General features: G+C 40.5%; 1 protein-coding gene across 7 annotated transcripts in view; it reads right to left on the bottom strand.

Moving 5' to 3' along the window:
- Positions 1-19,730, bottom strand: part of SERGEF (secretion regulating guanine nucleotide exchange factor) — a 267,343-nt gene that overhangs the window by 218,258 nt on the left and 29,355 nt on the right. For all 7 annotated transcript variants that reach the window (XR_010322456.1, XM_003412150.4, XM_023550808.2 and 4 more), the window contains one exon: positions 11,802-11,960. Coding sequence is in view for 6 of the 7 variants with exons in the window: in XM_003412150.4 (XP_003412198.3) it covers positions 11,802-11,960 (159 nt within the window). In the remaining variant the exon portion in view is untranslated. The remainder of the gene's footprint in view (positions 1-11,801; positions 11,961-19,730) is intronic.

Below are 19,730 nucleotides of genomic sequence, written 5' to 3'. Positions count from 1 at the left end.
CTAGAATGGCCCTTAGAGATCATTAAGTCCATATCCTCTTATTGACCATGTGGGGAAAAGGGGGACAGAACATTTACTGTCATGCCAGAGGACAAAGAGAAAGCAACAAAACCAAGTCCCAAACTCTCCACTTATTAAAATGTGACCTCCCCAAAGCCCAGCCACAATTTCACACCCTTCCCTGACCACCTGGCCTACACTGATCTTTCTTCCCCTGTAACCCTAGAGTCCTCAGTGCCTAGGCCACTCTGGCCCTTTATCACATTCTTCTTATCCTTCTGCTAAATGTTTCATTTGTTCATCCAAACACAAGCTTCCTGAAGGTAGCTCTGCATTTTATATTCCCCTGTATTGTATAGCACAGCACTATATAGGGAGCCATTCCACAAATACCCGCTGAAGGCATCAAAGGTAACTAAAAATTTCCTTCCTCATTTCCTGGGAGAATACAGTGTCATGTGCAAAAGTGGGGGGAAGACTCTTCTTTGAAGAGTAAAAGAAGTTTAATTAGTGAATTAGGGCATTCTGAGATACATACCACTTGGAATTAGAGTAGCAGGCTTAGGGACCAAGGACCTGGTTCAAGATTTACTTTTGCACATCTACATGAACCAGGGCAACACAGTTAGCCAATCAGGGACTCATCTGTGAAGCAAGGTTAACACTGGCCTTGCCAACTTTATATGAGAAAATGGAAGTAAAAGCACTTCAGAGTGATAAAGATGGTCCGTGAGAGTTAGGATTGCTGTCCTACAGTCATAAATGGAAATGTAGCTGCTTCTAGGAATCGTGGAAGGGTCTCCTGCTCCTGGGGCACCCATCTCCCAGTTTCTAATCCACACACATACCCATTAAGGGAACTGATGGCTTCACTCTTCAGTCAGAATCAGTGTTTTCTTGAAGCAGAACTATATATGTACAGAAAGAATTCTCATTCCAGGTTCAGGTCCCTGGGTTTGCCGAAGTCATCCACACTTCCTCATTGTCTCTGGAGAGAATGTGACAAGATGGAAAGAGCACTGGACTAAGAGTCATGAGACCTGAGTTCTGGTCCTAGCTCCTTCACTCACTCCGTGCACTTCCCCTCTTTAGTTCTCAGTTTCCCTATCTCGAAACCAAGCAAGTTGGACCATATAGTCTCTACATTCCCATTCAATACTGACATCCTAAAGATTCTAGGATTAAAAACCAATGACTTTAATAATAAGCTAAAAACTATCCATTTTGAAATAGTCCTTTCAGCTCAGTATGACTTTCAATCTTCGGGTTTTCCAAGTTCTAAAGCACAAACATGGGTTCTCAAACCACCTGCTTTAAATAGAGCCTAAACTTTTTTTTTTTTATGAGGTCAGAATCTCCCTGAGCTTGGTTGAGGCTTCATGATATATGGTCCCAAAGAAGATGGAGTAATGTACACTGTCACCCTATTCTGGAAAGGATCTCGGCCCCAAAAGAGAAAAATCAGCATTAAGTGTATTTATAAATTCAGTTTAGTGTGAATCAATGGCTGGGCTTGGATTTCACTAACGCTTTGACATCAAATGCAATAAAATATTTCTTGGTCTGTGACACCTAAAGAAAAGACAGTGGTTACAATCTGGTCCCTTCCACATGTGCCACGCAATTCCCCACTTTAGAGGAACAACGAAAGAAAAAAAAAAAAAAAAACCCTCCACCAACAGGACCTAACCAAAACCAGGAGGACAGTGATGGATTCAAGAGGAAAAACAATTTACTGGAAAGTAGAACTGGGTTTCTAGCTTCAATGCTGCCATAAAACCACTTTCTCTCCTCTTGGTATCAGTTTTCTTATTTGCAAAGTGAGGTAGTTGCTTCTTCCATCTCTGATTCTCTAAAACTTCTAAGACTCTAGGACTTTTTTTGGTGATACCGAAAAAGGTGAAGAATGTCAAAGAACTCTTTGTGTCTGGGCCCACGTTTTCAATGGACATCCCTTGAGAGACCACATGGCTACTTTGGGATACTGCATGGCTCAGGGAAAGCTTTCAGCATCCCAAAAGCAGCCAGATTCTAGGCCTTCTGACCAACCCCACATTAAGATTTGGATCTTGTGTAAATCATTTTCCTTGAAGTTCTAATAAATCACTGGCAACTAGCACTTAGCATTTGTAAGCATTGATCTTTCTGCACTCTCCAGGAGAGTCCTGAATCCACTTGTTACCTACACAGAGACATTCATATCCAGCCCCACAGAGACCTCTGCTCCAAAGAGAAGAAATGGGGTATACAACCTCTAGAGAGCTCCCCAGTTTCCAAAAGGACAGAGGGAGCTAATGCATATTGAACAGACATATGAGCCCAGTCCCGTGTGACTGCTTTAACACAGTATCACAGTTAATTCTCATACTATCCACTGCTGTCAGGTCGATTCCGACTCACAGTGACCCTCCAGAACAGAGCAGGACTGCCCCGTAGGGTTTCCAAGGAGCGGCTGGTGGGTTTGAACTGCTGGCCTTTTGGTTAGCAGTCGAATGCTTAACCGCTGTGCCACCAATTATTTCCCCATTTTACTGAGAAAATAAGCTCGGAGAAATTAGGTTTGTTTATTTGTCCCATGTGTTTTGAGTACCAACCTAGTATATGCCTAGTACTTTGATAAGCACTGAGGATGCTCACAAAGGTAAGCAAAAGCAAACATGGCTCCTGCCCTCATGAAGCTTACAGTCTAGTGGGAGGGGGAATTAACCAGAGAATCTTACAAAAACTATACATTGCTTAGAGGAGGAATCTGTGGTGTTCTGTGAACAGGTAAAAGGAAAAAGTTACTAATTAGGGATGTCAGGGGAAGGCCTCCTTGAGGAGGTGATGATTAAGCTGAGGCCTGAAAAAAAGAGGATTTAAGCCAAAATGAAGCAGGGGCACAAGGATAAGTGTGCCAAATAAGGAAACATCAGATACAAGGCACTATGGTGGGGAATACATGATGCAATCAAGATGCCAAGTAAAGGCCAGAGTGACTTTCACAGAGATCAAGAGGCAGCATGGTAAGAAATGGGGCGGGCAAAAGGCCCACCACACAGGACCCAGTAAGGATTTGGCTTTATCATAAGAGCAATGGGAAGCTGTTTAAATGTGACAAGTGCGTATGAAAAGATCTTCCAACTCTGGCATGGAAAACAGATTGGAGGGAAGGAGTGAATGTGGGAAGATTAGGACACCAGTCAGGAGGTCACTGCAGGGTCCAGGCAAGAGGCGACAGTGGCCTGAACTATGGTGGTGGTAATGGAGATGGAAAGAACTGCCCACTACCACACAACCAGTAAGCCTACAGAGCAAGATTCAAATCTAGGTCTGTCTGCCTTTACAGCCCTTGTTTCTCTCTACACTGTCACTATTCATTCATTCAGAAATTGGTTACTGATCACCTAGTACTACCTGCCAGACCTGCCCCAGGTGCTTGGGGATACAGCCATAAATAAAATGTAGAATTTACAGTCCAGACACCAGACAAATAAGGATACAAATAAACATGCTGTTGTTGTTGGGTGCCATCGAGTTGGTTCCAACTCACAGTGACCCTATGTACAACAGAACAAAACACTGCCCGGTCCTGCGCCATTCTCACAATCCTTGTTATGCTTGAGCCCATTGTTGTAGCCACTATGTCAATCCACCTTGTTGAGAGTCTTCCCCCTTTTCACTGGCCCTCACTTTACCAAGCATGACGTCCTTCTCCAGGAACTGATTCCTCCTGATAACAAGTCGAAAGCATATGAGACGTAGTCTTGCCATCCTTGCTTCTAAGGAGTGTTCTGGTTGTACTTCTTCCAAGATTTCTGCAGTCCATGGTATATTCAATACTCTTTGCTAACACCACAATTCAAAGGCATTGATTTTGTCAATTCTTCTTTGGTCTTCCTTATTCATTGTCCAGCATTCACATGCATATGAAGCAGTTGAAAACACCATGGCTGGGTTAGGCACACTTAAGTCTTCAAGGTGACATCTTTGCTTTTCAACACTTTAAAGAGGTCTTTTGCAGCTGATTTGCCCAATGCAATGCATTTTTTCAATTTTTTTAATTAAATTTTTTATTGAATTTTAGATGAAGGTTTACAGAACAAACTAGCTTCTCATTGAACAGTTAGTACACATACTGTACTATGACATTGTTAACAACCTCACAACATGTCAACACTCTCCCTTCTCAACCTTGGGTTCCCTTTTACCTGCTTCCCTGTCCCCTCTTGCCTTCTAGTCCTTGTCCCTGGACTGCTGTGCCCCTTTAGTCTCCTTTTGTTTCATGGGTCTCTCCAATCTTTGGATAAAGGGTGAACCACAGGAATGGCTCCATTACTGAGCTAAAAGGGTATCCCAGCACCATATTCTCATGGTTTCTCCAGTCTCTGTCAGGCCAGTAAGTCTAGTCTTCGTTTTGTGAGTTAGAATTTTGTTCTACCTTTTTCTCCAGCTCTGTCCAGGACCCTCTATTGTGATCCCTGTCAGAGCAGTCAGTGGTGGCAGCCAGGCACCATCTCTTTTGATTTCTTGACTGCTTCTTCCATGGGTGTTGATTGTGGATCCAAGTAAAACGAAATCCTTGACAACTTCAGTATTTTCTCCATTTATCATGATGTTGCTTATTGGTCCATTTGTGAGGATTTCTGTTTTTTTATGTTGAGGTATAATCCATACTGAAGGCTGTGGTCTTTGATCTTCATTAGTAAGTGCTTCAAATCATCTTCACTTTCAGCAAGCAAGATTGTGTCATCTGCATATCGCAGATTGTTAATGAGTCTTCTTCCAATCCTGATGCTCCATTCTTCTTCATATAGTCCAGCTTCTCAGATTATTTGCTCAGCATACAGATTGAATAAGTTTGGTGAAAGGATACAACCCTGATGCACACCTTTCCTGACCTTAAACCATGCAGTATCCGTTGTTCTGTTTGAACAACTGCCTCTTGATGTATGTACAGGTTCCTCATGAGCACAATTTAATGTTCCAGAATTCCCATTCTTTGTAATGTTATTCATAATTTGTTATGATCCACACAGTCGAATGCCTCTGCATAGTCAATAAAACACAGGTAAACATGTTTCTGGTATTCTCCACTTGCAGCCAGGCTCTGATAACAGTAATGATATCCCTGGTTCCACATTCTCTTCTGAATCCGGCTTGAACTTCTGGCGGTTCCCTGTCGATACACTGCTGCAGCTGCTTTTGAATGATCTTCAGCAAAATTTTACTTGCATGTGATATTAGTGGTATTGTTCGATAATTTCCGAATTCAGCTGGATCACCTTTCTTAGAAACAGGCATAAATATAGATCTCTTCCAGTCAGATGGCCAGGTAGCCGTCTTCCTAATTTCTTGGCATAGATGAGTGAGCACTTCCAGGGCTGCATGAGTTTGTCGAAACATCTCAATTGGTTTTCCGCCAATTCCTGGAGCCTTGTTTTTTGCCAATGCCTTTCGGTGTAGCTTGGACTTCCTCCTTCAGTACCATTGATTCCTGATCATATGCTACCTCCTGAAATGGCTGAACATCAACAATTCTTTCTGGTATAGTGACTCTGTGTATTCCTTCCACCTTCTTTTAATGCTTCCTGTGTTGTTTAGTATTTTCCCCATAGAATCCTTCAATATCACAACTCAAAGCTTGAAATTTTTCTTCAGTTCTTTCAGCCTGAGAAATACTGAGCATGCCCTTCCCTTTTGGTTTTCTACCTCCAGGTCTTTCTTTGCACATGTCATTATAATACTTTGTCTTCTCAAGCTATCTTTTAAAATCTTCTCTATTCAGCTCTTTTACTTCATCATTTCTTCCTTTCATTTTAGCTACTCGACATTCAAGAGCAAGTTTCAGAGTCTATTCTGACACCATTTTGGTCTTTTCTTTGCTTCCTGTCTTTTTAATGACTTCTTGCTTTCTTCATGTGTGATGTCCTTGATGTCATTCCACAACTTGTCTGGTCTTCAGCCATTAGCGTTCAACGTGTCAAATCTATTCTTGAGACGGTCTCTAAGTTCAGGTGGGATAGGCTCACGGTCATACTTTGGTTCTCGTGGACTTGTTCTAATTTTCTTCAGTTTCAACTTGAACTTGCTTATGAGCAACTGATGATCTGTTCCACAGTCGGCCCCTGGCCTTGTTCTAACTGATGATATTGAGCTTTTCCATTGTCTGTTTCCACAGACGTAGTCGATTTGATTCCTGTGTATTTCATCTGGTGAGGTCCATGTGTACAGTTGCCATTTACGTTGGTGAAAAAAGGCATTTGCAATAAAGAAGTCATGGGTCTTGCAAAAGTCTATCATGCCATACCCAGCATCATTTCTATCACCAATGCCATATTTTCCAACTACCAATCTTTCTTCTTTGTCTCCAACTTTTGCATTCCAATCACCAGTAATTATCAATGCATCCTAATTGCATGTTTAATCAATTTCAGACTGCAGAAGCTGGTTAAAAAAAAAAAATGGTAAAGACAAATAAACATATACCATTATAAACTGGGGTAAATACCATGAAGGAACAATAAAGAGTGTGATCAGAGATTTGAACAGGGAAAATTACCTACAAAGCCAGGAAGAGCTTCCAGACTGTTGATAATATAAAGAGCCACTTGCCTGCTGCATGTGAGTAGCGGACTAAGGAAACTACCTGTCACAGTTGGATATCAAGCACAGCATCCTGGTCAGCTTATGAATCCTCAGGGAAGAAACTGGTATGTCTCAAAGCCCTGCTGAAATAGAAGCCTTTCTCAAACCAACTACTAACTCCTTAATTCACTCACATATCCCAAACTCAGGCACCTCCCACTTATGTGTGCATTGCATTTTACAGTTAGCTGGGATCTTTCACACAGGTTCATTCATTTGAACCTCACAGCAGCCCTGTGTAGAAGGCAGGCTGGTTGTAATACACTACTTGAAAGATGGGGAAACTGAGGCCTAGCTATGTGAAGTGACTTGACTAAGGACACCAAAGTAGGAAAGCACCCGGATCTGCCATCCATCTCTCACTATAAGCACCTTGGGCCAGGAAATCATCAATCTCAGATGAGACAGCTGCAGGTCACTGAGCCTGCAATAAAGACACCGAGAAGTCCCACGAAGTTCTTGAGAACAATGATCGGGGACATTAAGCAGGCTGGGAAAGGTTTCTAGAATGCAGCTCCACCAGCCGGGAGATACAGGTACCCTTGCCAACTCTCCCAGATTAGAACAGGTTCTCTTGGACTCTCTCCAAGTGCTTCTGACTAACAGAGAAAAGTATTTTTCCATCACAAACACTGCAGGCAGGCACCAGACTCCTCAGAAGGCAGTGCAGAAAATGCATCCCCGATTCCCGTAGACAAACTGTGAAGTGGTTCTGATATATGTGAATTACCACTGCTAAGCACCTACCCATGTCAGTCTTGGGTAGTGTGTCTCAACTTTGACACTATTTACATTTTGGGATGGGTAATTCTTTGTTATGGGGGGCTGCCCTTGCATTGTAGAATGTTTAGCAGCATCCCTGGTCTCCATCTACCAGATGCCAGTGGCATCCCCTAGTTGTGACAATCATAAATGTCTCCAGACATTGCAAATGTCCCCTAGGGGACAAAATCACCTCTGGTTAATATGCACTGGTCTAGGGACTACGGAGAAGGAGAATAGCAAAGTCCTTTTCTCTCGCCCTATCCCATCCCATTCCATCCCTTCTCTCCTGGCCAGATAAATGGTCACTAGGCAGAAGCTCTTTTTTTAAATCAATGTCACAGAACTAATACCTCCCAGAAGGAGACTCATCAGCTCTGTGCTGATGTGGTCCTCATGTAGGTCCCAGGAACAATACATCACTAGAGCTTGTGAAAACAACCACAGTCAAATAACTCCTTGTTCCACTAATGAGCTGTTTCTGACCCTGCTAGGAAATCGTGTTCCCGTTAATGTGAGCAGCTGAGTCTGATTAAATTGGAAGCCTTGAGAGTTTCTCCTCAATGACACTGGGCCAGGGTAAAGGCTTCCACTGCTGCTAGGAGGAGCACAAAGATGGTGAATCAAATAAATAGCAGGAGACTCCCATTTATGCAGTAGTCAGTACAACAACCAGGACACTCAAACAACCCAGCTTTCAATAGCTCTGGACTTAGGAGAAAGGGGAAAATGACAAGGAGATAAACAAGCAATCTGAATTAACAAGTTAATTAGACAGCTGAAACATTACCAAAAACTCAAGCTCTCTAGTAGAGGTGGAGACCTGAAGCTGAGCTCCAGAGCAGCTGGGGTGACTCACACAGTGTCAGGGATGTGGGTTCCAACCTCCCACCCCAAGGGCTGGGCTGCTGGCCCAGGCGTGAGAATCAGCCTCAGTTACAATGCTTCAAAGCTAAAATCAAAGCAGCAGAATCTTAATGTCTTTCAGTAATCAGATACCTAACTAGTTAAAGGGTTTACTAACAGACTCAACCAAACTCACTACCATTTGGGAGTAAGTGTATTTTACTGCACTGCAATTCTCTGAAGACCAGCTAATCATGAAATGCCTACCTGTTAACACCCAATTATTCAGACTACTGCAGGCAGTTAACCAAAATACACTCTTCTTCACCTGTTTCTGGATGAACGAAATGTACTGTGCACACAAAATGACTTACCCAAATTAGTGGTCAGTCTACTCTGAAGGTCTAATTTATAAGATATGCTAGACAAATCAGAAGCAATTTCTATGTTTACTAGAGCATGAGTTTTGGAGTCAGACCAACCTGAGTTTGAATCTCCTCCCACCACATTTTTCAAAGTGGCCTTGGGACATGTGCTGAAACTGTGAGCCTCAGTTTCCTTGCCAATAAAATGGTGATAAAAATGCTCAGTTTGTGGGAAGATTAAATGATTTAGTAGATAAAGTACCTAGGACCCAGTACTGGCACACAATAGATGCTCAATAGAAGTTACCCTAACTTGATGTTGAGGCTATAAATGGCCAGTGGGGAGGGGTGGCATAGGCCTAGGGCAAGAGTCTGCATTATAAGATTTAAAAATTAAACTGTTGTATTATGTTAACATGATTCGAGTTAAAACAGACTAACAAAGCAGTACCTAGTACCTAGTTAAATTTAAAGGGCCTTAATAAACATAAAAATAATTTGCCTTAGCAAAAAAAATAATAACTTGCTTCACAGATGTTTGAAAAGTACCCTCAAGTTTATCCAGACCCTGACTTTATTTAGTAGTCATCTGTACAAAATGATTTGCCAGACAGACACAGCCCATTCCTAAAATCTCAGAGACTTCTACGTTTTGAAATACAGAGTATCCCAGGTCATTGCTTCTCAAAATTTAATGTGCAAAGGAATCACTTAGATAGCTTTTTAAACTACTGTTCTGATTCAGAAGGTCTGGGGTGGGGCCTGAGATTCTGAATTTCTAACAAGCTCCAGGTGATGCTGATGGTGCTGGTCCACAGATAAATTCTGAGTAGCAAGGTCTCAGGATGCCCTTTTCACCCTATGACATCTGGTAAATACTATTCAGCCTTCAAATCCAGCCCAGATTCTACATGCGTCTTCTGAAAATCCTTCCTTAACCACATCCTCCACACAGTTTCTATGCTAGTTTTGCACTTTGTACTTAGCTCTATTATTGCACATCTCACACTGGAGTGCAGTGAAATTTAATTACATGTCTGTCTTCCCCAGTGGGCAGTAGATTCCTTAAAGGAAGAGTCTGTATCTAGCACTGGGCATGGTACATAAAGAGATCCTCACCATTTGCTGGATGGGTGGGTGGGTGGGTGGACGGGTGGGCGGATGGGTGGGTGGATGAATGAATGCTAAGTCCTCCATCTCTATATTCTTAGACTTAAGCCTATCTACATATTCTAGTTGGAAGGCATGGCCCATGCCTTTTCTCCTCTGTTTCTCCAAGGCTTAGCACATTGCTCAATAGCAATTAATTGACTTGGTTAGACTCCTGAATTGAAAGAGACAAACTGAAGCTCTCTGTCATGAACGAGAGGCTTTTGCACTGAGTCCTAGTGAAGAGGTCAGCAATCCTAGTCTTCTTCTATGCATCTGAGTATGTTTAGTCTCTTAACGAGAAGCAGCTTGATACAGGAAAATGAGTACATTCTCCACGAGGTAGTGGCGGTACAGAAGTGAGCAAGACAAATATGGTGCTTTCCCTCACAAAGCTTACGGTCTAGAGGAAAAAAGCAGGTATTATACAATTACACAAATAAGCAGCTAGCTACTATGTTCAGTGAGGAAACCCTGGTGGTGTACTGGTTAAGTACTACGGCTGCTACCCGAAAGGTCGGCAGTTCCAATCTGCCAGGCGCTCCTTGGAAACTCTGTGGGGCAGTTCTACTCTGTCCTATAGGGTCGCTATGAGTCGGAATCGACTCAGTGGCAGTGGGTTTGGTTTGGTTGGGTTTATGTTCAGTGAAGGAGTTCCTGGGGGGCACATACAGTTAAGTGCTCCACTGCTAAACAAAGGGTTGGCAGTCCAAATCTACCCAGAGGCACCTGAGAGAAGAAAGGCCTGGTGATCTGCTTCCAAAAGATCACAACTTTGAAAAAACCCTGTGGAGCGAAATTCTACTCTGCATACACGGGGTCACCATGAGTCAGAGGGAACTGACAGCAACTGCTTTATGGTCAGTGAATCTCTGCAAGAAAAGTTTGTGTAGGTGGTCTTGATCTTCAAGCAGTCTGAATCTCTTTTAGGACAGTCATGCTCTTCCTCCAAATGAATCACACACTCTCTTTAGTGTATCCTCTAAAGTGGTCAATACATATACCTTTGTGGTATAGGCCTTTGTCCCAAGGTGATTATAAAACTCTTTTAAAGACCAGTTAAAAGCATCATAGATACAAATGCTCATAAGTCTATGTTTTTGTGTGCAATTGTGAAGTAAGACTTACCAAGGATAACTGAAGCTGACCTGAAAACCTGCAAAACCCAGAAAGTACTGGAATAACCATCTCCAGGTATTTGGGAGTCTAGAGGTCTATGTGTAGCTAACAAGCAAGATAAAAGTAGGCAAAGGGACTCCTGAAAACCCCTGAAGTTCAGACGGCCTTGACATGATAATAAATCTTTTAAGAATTACAAACTGCCTGTCTAGGGAACTCTGTGTAAGTCACCAGGAGCTCCGGAAGGGAGGGAGGAAGAAAGGCCATGAAAAAACAAAACCAGAGAATAAGTCAGGACTGTGAAGGCTGGGAAAAGAGACCTGCCCTGAGGGAAAGATGAGAAGGAAATAAAGACTCAAGAGAAGGTAAAGATGCCAAAGTTGTATAGCATGACACAGTAACACCTGAGGGAATATACGGGATGTCTGAATCAATGTACACAGTTTGTTATGGTCAATAAAAGTTTAACTCAGAACACCATGCCAACTACGATCCAAAATAATGCTCCCGCCTCAATCTTGAAATATTTATCTTTATCTTAACATTTTCTGGTGCTTTTAACTTAGACTCAGGTGGAAATACAAACAGAGTCATCTCTTCAGCTGTGACAACACAAAGACTCCCCAATCAATCTGGACAAATCTCTGGGTGATGTTTGCTGCAGTGGATTCCTTCTCAAAACCTCCTGAACTCTCAGGACCAGAAAGAATTAACCTAACCCAGCTTTTCCTTTTTTTGATGCAAACCTGTGACCTAGAGTGGAAAAGCCACATAGCAGGCTGAACACAAACTAGGTCCCAGGCCCTCCCCTTTCCAGTCCTTAAAGCTTTCATCAAAAAAAATTAACTTCCTTAATCCCAAGCATTTGCGACTGTTTAGACAGCTGCCCCCCAGCTGCTCTTACCAACCACAAATTTTCTGCTGCTTTCTCACCTGTCTGGGCGACCAGGTGTGTCCACCCACTCCAGACGGCAGTGACCTTTTCATTCTGAAAACAGTGTACTTCTATTTTCTGGGGCACAGGAAGGAAAGCAGCCTGGGCTGACAGTTGCCCATGTTTGTTGCTCCCCCAAACATACAGCTCTCCGGCATCTTAAACAGAAGGAGAACAAAAGAGGGTGAGGTCATTAGTCTGAAGTGATGGAAAATGGATCATGTGTAAAAAAAGAAGTGGTTAAAAGAAGTTTTATCCTTTTGCTGCAATGGTGAGTAAAGCAAGACACAAAACTCATGTAGCAATAAAATATAAGTTTTTTTTTTTTTATTATTCTATATATATAGGGTCACTATGAGTTGGAACTGACTCGACGGCAGTGGGTTTTTTTATACATGGGAAACAGGGCCAGATGTTTTCAGGGGGTCGTTAAGGAATAGGAATATGTGACTTTTTTCATTTACTCATTCAACAAATATTCATTCAACAAACATTTATTCAACATCTTCCATGTCGTGAGGATGGTACACGACTGGGCAGTGTTTCATTCTGTTGTACTTGGGGTCACTACAAGTCAGAACTGACTCAATGGCACCTAACAACAACAACGGCCATGCACAAGACTTGTTTCTCTATCTTCCACATTTTTTAAATATGTACTTGCAAAAATATATTAACTCTTAAAAATAACAGGTTAAAAGATACATTATTGAAGCATACGCTTTCTAAGCATAAGAATATTTCACTGTAAGCACATCCCTGTCCCTGTCAAGCAGAAAATATAATACCATCACATAACATCACATCATTGTAGCACTTTAGCTCACTCGAACCTCGTAACAATCCTGTGCTACATAAGCAGGGAGGAAATTGACTGACAGCGTGACTTAAAAGGAAGAGACCAAGTTTGGAGTCAAGTGACTCTGGCTTCTATTCCTGGATCCAATATGTGACCTTGGACAAATCATTTCCTCTCGAAGCCTTAGTTTCACCAGCTAAAAATTGCAAGGGAGAACGGTTGGTCTAGAAGAGCAGACAATATAACGGATGGCACTGGTAACAAGAGAGATGGGTGGGCAACTATGGAATCCGGAAAGCACATGCCTGTCTAAAAGGCATTCACATTCAAGTTTTTTTAAACTGAAAGCCAAACAAAATGAGGTTAGGGGCTACAATTTGGCCTATGGGTTGTCAGTTTGTGATTCCTTATATGATCTCCAAAAGTTTTCCAACTCTAACATTTTAAGGCTCTACAACTGTGTTGTCCAATGCAGTAACCACTAGCTACATGTGGCGTTAAACCAAAAAACCAAACCCAGTGCCGTCAAGGACAGAGTAGGACTGCCCCATAGAGTTTCCAAGGAGTGCCTGGCAGATTCGAACTGCCAACCCTTTGGTTAGCAGCCGTAGCACTTAACCACTATGCCACCAGGGTTTCCATGTGGCTGTTGGGCACCAGAAATGTGTCTCATCCAAACTGAGATGTGTTTTAAGTAAAAAATATGCCAATAGACTGCAAAGTCATAGTGCCAAAAAATTTTTTAAAAAGTAAAATAGCTTACCAATAATTTCCATATTGATAGCATGTTGAAATAATATTTCAGATATAACAGATTAAGTAAAATATATTATTGAAACTAATTCACCTGTTTCCTTTTTAATTTGGAAATGTTGCTGGTATTATATTTCTATTAAACAGCACTGTTCTAGAAGATAAATTAATCAAGGGCGAGAGTTGTGATTTTTGTAAGATCACGTGACTAAGAAGGAATCAAGCTGTCACCAGATACCAGGTCTTCTGGTCCCACTCCATCATGTGACTACCCAATAAAGCTTTACAGTATTACTTGTCCTAGGACAGTCTGGTACATTCCCAAAAACGCATCAAAACCCATACAGTGTCACTATAGGGCATCAGACTAAGATTCAAGAGCCTCTGGTTCACGTTCCAGCGGGTCTGATGCTCAATCGCTGTTTGGCATTAGGCATGTCACTCACATACCTGGGTCTCTGTTTCTATAGCTCTAAAATGAGGCCGCAGAAATCAGTGAAGGCTTTTTGGAACTCAGGCAATCTGCAGCTCCGACATTCTACAGTTCTATGAAGTGAATTTGGGTTATTTCACAGCCAGAGAGAGGGCAACCTCTCTGGACTCCACAAGGGTGTGAGGTGTATGTAAAAGAGAAACTTACAAGAGGGCAAAAGAGCCTGGCCCCTCAGCAAAATATCAACCCATTAAATGGACTGGATAGCTACATGATCCATTGCTGATGAAGCTGTGTCTGTAAAAAGCCTTCTTTATCTTAGTACTTCTAAACCATCTTTTTGAAAAGACAGGCTTTCTGGTACACGAGGCTGATTACTCTGTTGCATCAGCAAGTAAAATTAATTCTGCCACAATGCCAAACAGTTGCATAATCCACAACTCCAGAGAAAAGGCCTAGAGAGCACTGAACAAGATTCAAAGATGCAAAATGTGATTTGTAACAGCATGACTAGATGCAGAGGGCTAATAATCTTATAATTTTTAATTTACTTTCAAAAATAAAAAAACAATCCAACATCTATATATAAAAAACACCCTCATAAAAGTATCCCACATATAAAATAAGAAATAAGCTTACTGGGAAATAAAACCAAAAAAAAAAACACACCAAACCCACTGCTGTCGAGTCGATTCCGGCTCATAGCGACTCTACAGGACAGAGTAGAACTGCCCCATAGAGTTTCCAAGGAGCGCCTGGCGGATTCGAATTGCCGACCTTTTGGTTAGCAGCCATAGCACTTAACCACTATGCCACCAGGGTTTCCCTGGGAAATAAAGGATATCCAAATTGGAAAAGAAGAAGTAAAACTATCCTTATTCACAGATGACATGATCCTATACATAGAAAATCCCAGAGACTCCACAAGAAAGTTACTGGAACTTAAAGAAGGATTCAGCAGAGTGGCAGGGTACAAGATCAACACACAAAAATCAGTTGGTTTCCTCTACACTAACAAGGAGGGCTCTGAAAGGAAAAGCAAGAAAACAGTATTATTTACAATAGCCACCAAAAGATAAAATACCTAGAAATAAACCTAACCAAGGATATAATAGGTTTATATAAGGAAAACTATAAAACACTACTGCAAGAAATTACAAGAGATCTACATAAACAGAAAAACATTCCATTGCCATGGACTGGAAGACTTAACATTGTGAAAATATCAACACTACCAAAAGTTATCTATGGATACAATGCAATCCCGATCCAAATCCCAATGACATTCTTTAATGAAATGAAAAAACTAATCTCCAACTTTATATGGAAAAGAAGGAGACGCTGAATAGATAAAGCAATACTGAAGAAGAACAAAGTAGGAGGCCTCACACTTCCCGATCTCTAAACTTACTATACAGCCACTGTAATCAAAACTGGTTCAATGACAGACACACACCAGTGGAATAGAATTTAGAACCCAGAAGTAAATCCATCCATCTATGGGCAACTGATCTTCAACTAAGGCACAAAGTCCACCCAAAGAGGGAAGAAACAGTCTTTTAACAAATGGTGCTGGCAAAACTGGATACCCATGTGCAGAAAAATGAAACAGAATCCATACCTCATACCATGCACAAAAACTAACTCAAAATGGATCAAAGACCTAAATGTTAAAGCTAGAATTATAAAGTTCCTGGAAGATAACACAGGGTCAAAACTAGGGGACTAATTTTTGACATAACAGCCTACCAAACAAAACTAAAAACACATGAATGACAGGAGATAAATTAGGTAACTGGGACCTCCTAAAAATTAAATACTTATGCTCATCAAAAGACTTTAACAAGAGAGTAAAAAGATAACCTACAGACTGGGAAAAAGTCTTTGGCAATGATATATCTGATAAGGGTCTAATCTCTAAAATATACAGAAAACTTCAACAAGTCAATACAAAAAGACAAACATCCAATCAAAAAATGGGCAAAGGACATGAACAGACACGTCACCCAAGAGGACATTCAGGTGGCCGATAAATATATGAAAAGAAGCTCACAATCATTAGCGATTAAAAAAAAAAAATTTTTTTTTTTTATTAGATAGATGCAAATCAAAACTACAGTGAGATACCATCTTGCCCCTACAAAAATGGCAATGATCAAAAAACAGAAAACAACAAATGCTGGCCAAGTTGTGGGGGGATTCGAACTCTTACACATTGCTGGTAGGATTGTAAAATGGTTTAACCACTATGGAAAACAGTATGGCACTTCCTCAAAAAGCTAGAAATAGAAATACCTTATGATCTAGCAATCCCACTCCTAGGTATATATCCCAGAGATATAAGAGCAGTGACACAGACATATGCACACCTATGTTCATTGCACCATTATTCATAATGCCACAAAGATAGAAACAACCTAAGTCTCCATCAACAGAAGAAAGGATAAATTGTGGTACATACCTACAATGGAATACTACGCAACTATAAAGAATAACGAAGTCTGCGAAACACCTTATAACACGGGTGAATCTGGAAGATGTTGCACTCAGTAAAATAAGTCAATCACAGAAAGATAAATATCGTACGGTCCCACTATTATAAAAAGTCAAGAATAGATATACACACAGAAAGCAAAGTTCTTGATGGTTACATGGGATGGGAGGGAGACAGAGGGGGAATCACTTTCTAGGTACTGAACATTTGTTACTTTCGGTGATGGGAAAGGCAATCCCAAACATGGGTGAAGTCAGCACAACTTAACCAAGGTAAATAAAGACACTAAGAAACACACAAGAAAAAAAGGACAATTTTGGTAAATACTATAACATAGACAATTTTGCAACAACAGTAAAAATAACCAAAAAATATATGTTTGGTTCCATAGGTAGATGTGGATGCTTATATGTGTATAAGAAGGCATATGTGAGTAAATGCACATGCAGGTATAAGTGTATCCGTAGGCATATGCATACACATATTTGTGTGCACTGCATATATATCTACATATATAACAAACCCCATGGGGGCATAGTTACGGAGGCTTCCTAGACATATCCAAACAACGTGTGGGTTTACTGGGTTAAAAGGCTTGGGACCATAGTCTTGGGGGACAATTTAGTCAATTGAAATAACACAGTTCATAAAGATAATATTCTATATCCTAGTTTGGTGAGTTGAGTCTGCAGTCTTAAAAGCTTGCGAGTGGTCGTCCAAGATACAAATATCGGTCTCTACTCGTATGGAGCAAAAGAGAATGAAGGAAATCAAAAGCTCAAAGAAGAAACTAGTCCACAAAACTAATAGCCCACACGAACCACAGCCTATTCTAGTGTGAGACCAGAAGAACTAGACAGTGCCCAGCTACCACTACCAACCACTCTGACCAGGGACAAAACAGAAGGTCCCAGATAGAATGGGAGAAAAATGTAGAAGAAAACTCAAATTCCTAAAAAAGGCCAGACCTACTAGACCAATACAGACTAGAGGAACTCCTGAGACTACTGCCCTAAAATACCCTTTGGACCTGAAATTGAAGCTATTTTCTGCAAATCACCTTTCAGCCAAATAACAGACTGGCTTAAAAAATAATCGCCCATGAGTAATATGTTCCCTTAAACAATTAACTATATGAGACCAAACAGTCAACATTTATGCAAAAGCAAAGAGGAGATGGCAAGAAAGGGAAGGGAAGCTAAATTAATGGAAACAGAACAAAAAGAATGGAAATAATAAGAATACTGACACATTGTAAAAATTGTAACCAATGACACGGAACAATTTGTATAAAAATTATTAAAGAGGACCCTAATTTGCTGTGTAAATTTCACTTAAAACACAATAAAATATTACACAAAAAAGGAAGTAAGTTTACTAATTACAAGATTTTTGAAAAAATAGATGTTAGCAAGCAATTAAAGAATTTCTGGGTTTATACAATGCCAACCATTTCGAATTAATTAGAAAAAGGTTGACACACCACTAGTCTACTCTTATTCACAGAAAAGAATGCCTTCCCCGTCCCTCATTGACAGTGAAGAATGAACAAGTTACTTCTTGACCTGGGACCTCTAGTCTTTCCCCTTTACAAGGAGAGATGGGACCAGATTCCCAGTGGAGTCCCTTATAGCTGGCATTCATTTAACTCAAAACTTTTTAAAAAATATGTAAGCGTAAATGTAGAACAAAATTCTAATTCACAAAAAAAGACCGGACTTACTGGTCTGACAGACACTAGAAAAACCCCGAGAGTATGGCCCTTGGACACTCTTTAGCTCAGTAATGCAGTCACTCCTGAGGTTTACCCTTCAGCCAAAGATTAGACAAGTCCGTAAAACAAAACAAGACTAAAGGGGCACAGCAGTCCAGGGACAAGGACTAGAAGGCAGAAGAGGAAAGGAAAGCTAGAAATAGGGAACCCAAAGTCAAGAAGAGAGAGTGTTGACAGGTCTTGGGGTTGTTAACCAATGTCATAAAACAGTGTGTGTACTAACTATTTAATGAGAATCTAGTTTGTTCTGTAAACCTTCATCTAAAGTACAATAAAAAAAAAAAATAATAATTATATATATATATAAATATACACATATATATACACACACACATGTAAGTCTGAAAGAGAATAAAATGTGGAACAGAATTTCAAATTCTCAAAGAATCCAGACTTACTGGACCCATTGATACTGCAGGAAACTATCGCCTGAAATCATCTTTTAACTAAATAGAGGGTTAGGTCAAAAAGTAAAGAATTTCAAATAGGAGCAAGACAAGGATGCCCTTTATCACCACTCCTATTTAACATTGTGCTGGAAGTCCTAGCCAGAGCAATAAGGCAAGAAAAAGAAATATAAGGCATCCAAATTGGTAAGGAAGAAGTAAAACTGTCCCTACTCGTGGATGATATGACACTATACATAGAGATCCCTAAAGACTCCACAAGAAGACTATCAGAACTAATAGAAAGATTCAGCAGAGTTGCATGATACAAGATCAAAGAAAAACATACAAAAATCAGTTGGATTCCTATAGACCAATAAGGAGAATTATAAGAAGGAAATCAGGAAAACAATACCATTTACAACAGCCCCTAAAAAAATAAAATATTTAGGAATAAATCTAACCAGGGATATAAAAGACTTAAACAAAGAAAACTACAAAACACTACTGCAAAAAAGCAAAAGAGACCCACATAAATGGAAAAACATACAATGTTCATGAATAGGCAGACTTAAAATTATGAAAATGTCAATTCTACCCAAAGCAATCTACAAATACAATGCAATCCTGATCCAAGTACCAACAGCATTCTTTAAAGAGATGGAAAAACTAATCATAAACTTTATATGAAAAGGGAAGAGGCCCCAGATAAGCAAAGCACTATTGAAGAAGAATAAAGTAGGAGGACTCCCAATATCTGACCTCAGAACCTACCATATAGCTACAGTAGTCAAAACAGCCTGGTACTGGTACAATGACAGACACTTTGATGAATGGAACAGAATTGAGAACCCAGATGTAAATCCATCCACCTACAGTCACTTGATCTTCAACAAAGGCCCAAAGTTCATCAAATGGGGAAAAGACAGTCTTTTTAACAAATGGTGCTGACAAAACTTGATGTTCATCTGCAAAAAAATGAAACAGGACCCAAACCTTGCACCATATACAAAAACTAATTCAAAATGGATCAAAGACCTAAATATAAAAACAAAACTGTAAAGACCATAGGAGAAAAAATAGGGTCAACGTTAGGGGCCCTAATACATAGCACTAACAGGATACAAACCATAACTAACAATACACAAACACCAGAAGATAAGTTAGATAACTGGGATCTTCCAAAAATTAAACACTTATGCTCATCAAAAGACTTCATCAAAAGAGTAAAAAGAGAACCTACAGACTGGGAAAAAAAGATTTTTGGCTATGACAAATCTGACAAAGGT

Source organism: Loxodonta africana, chromosome 7 (assembly GCF_030014295.1).
Source record: "Loxodonta africana isolate mLoxAfr1 chromosome 7, mLoxAfr1.hap2, whole genome shotgun sequence".
Taxonomy (NCBI): domain Eukaryota; kingdom Metazoa; phylum Chordata; class Mammalia; order Proboscidea; family Elephantidae; genus Loxodonta; species Loxodonta africana.
This window is presented reverse-complemented; position numbering and strand designations above follow the sequence as displayed.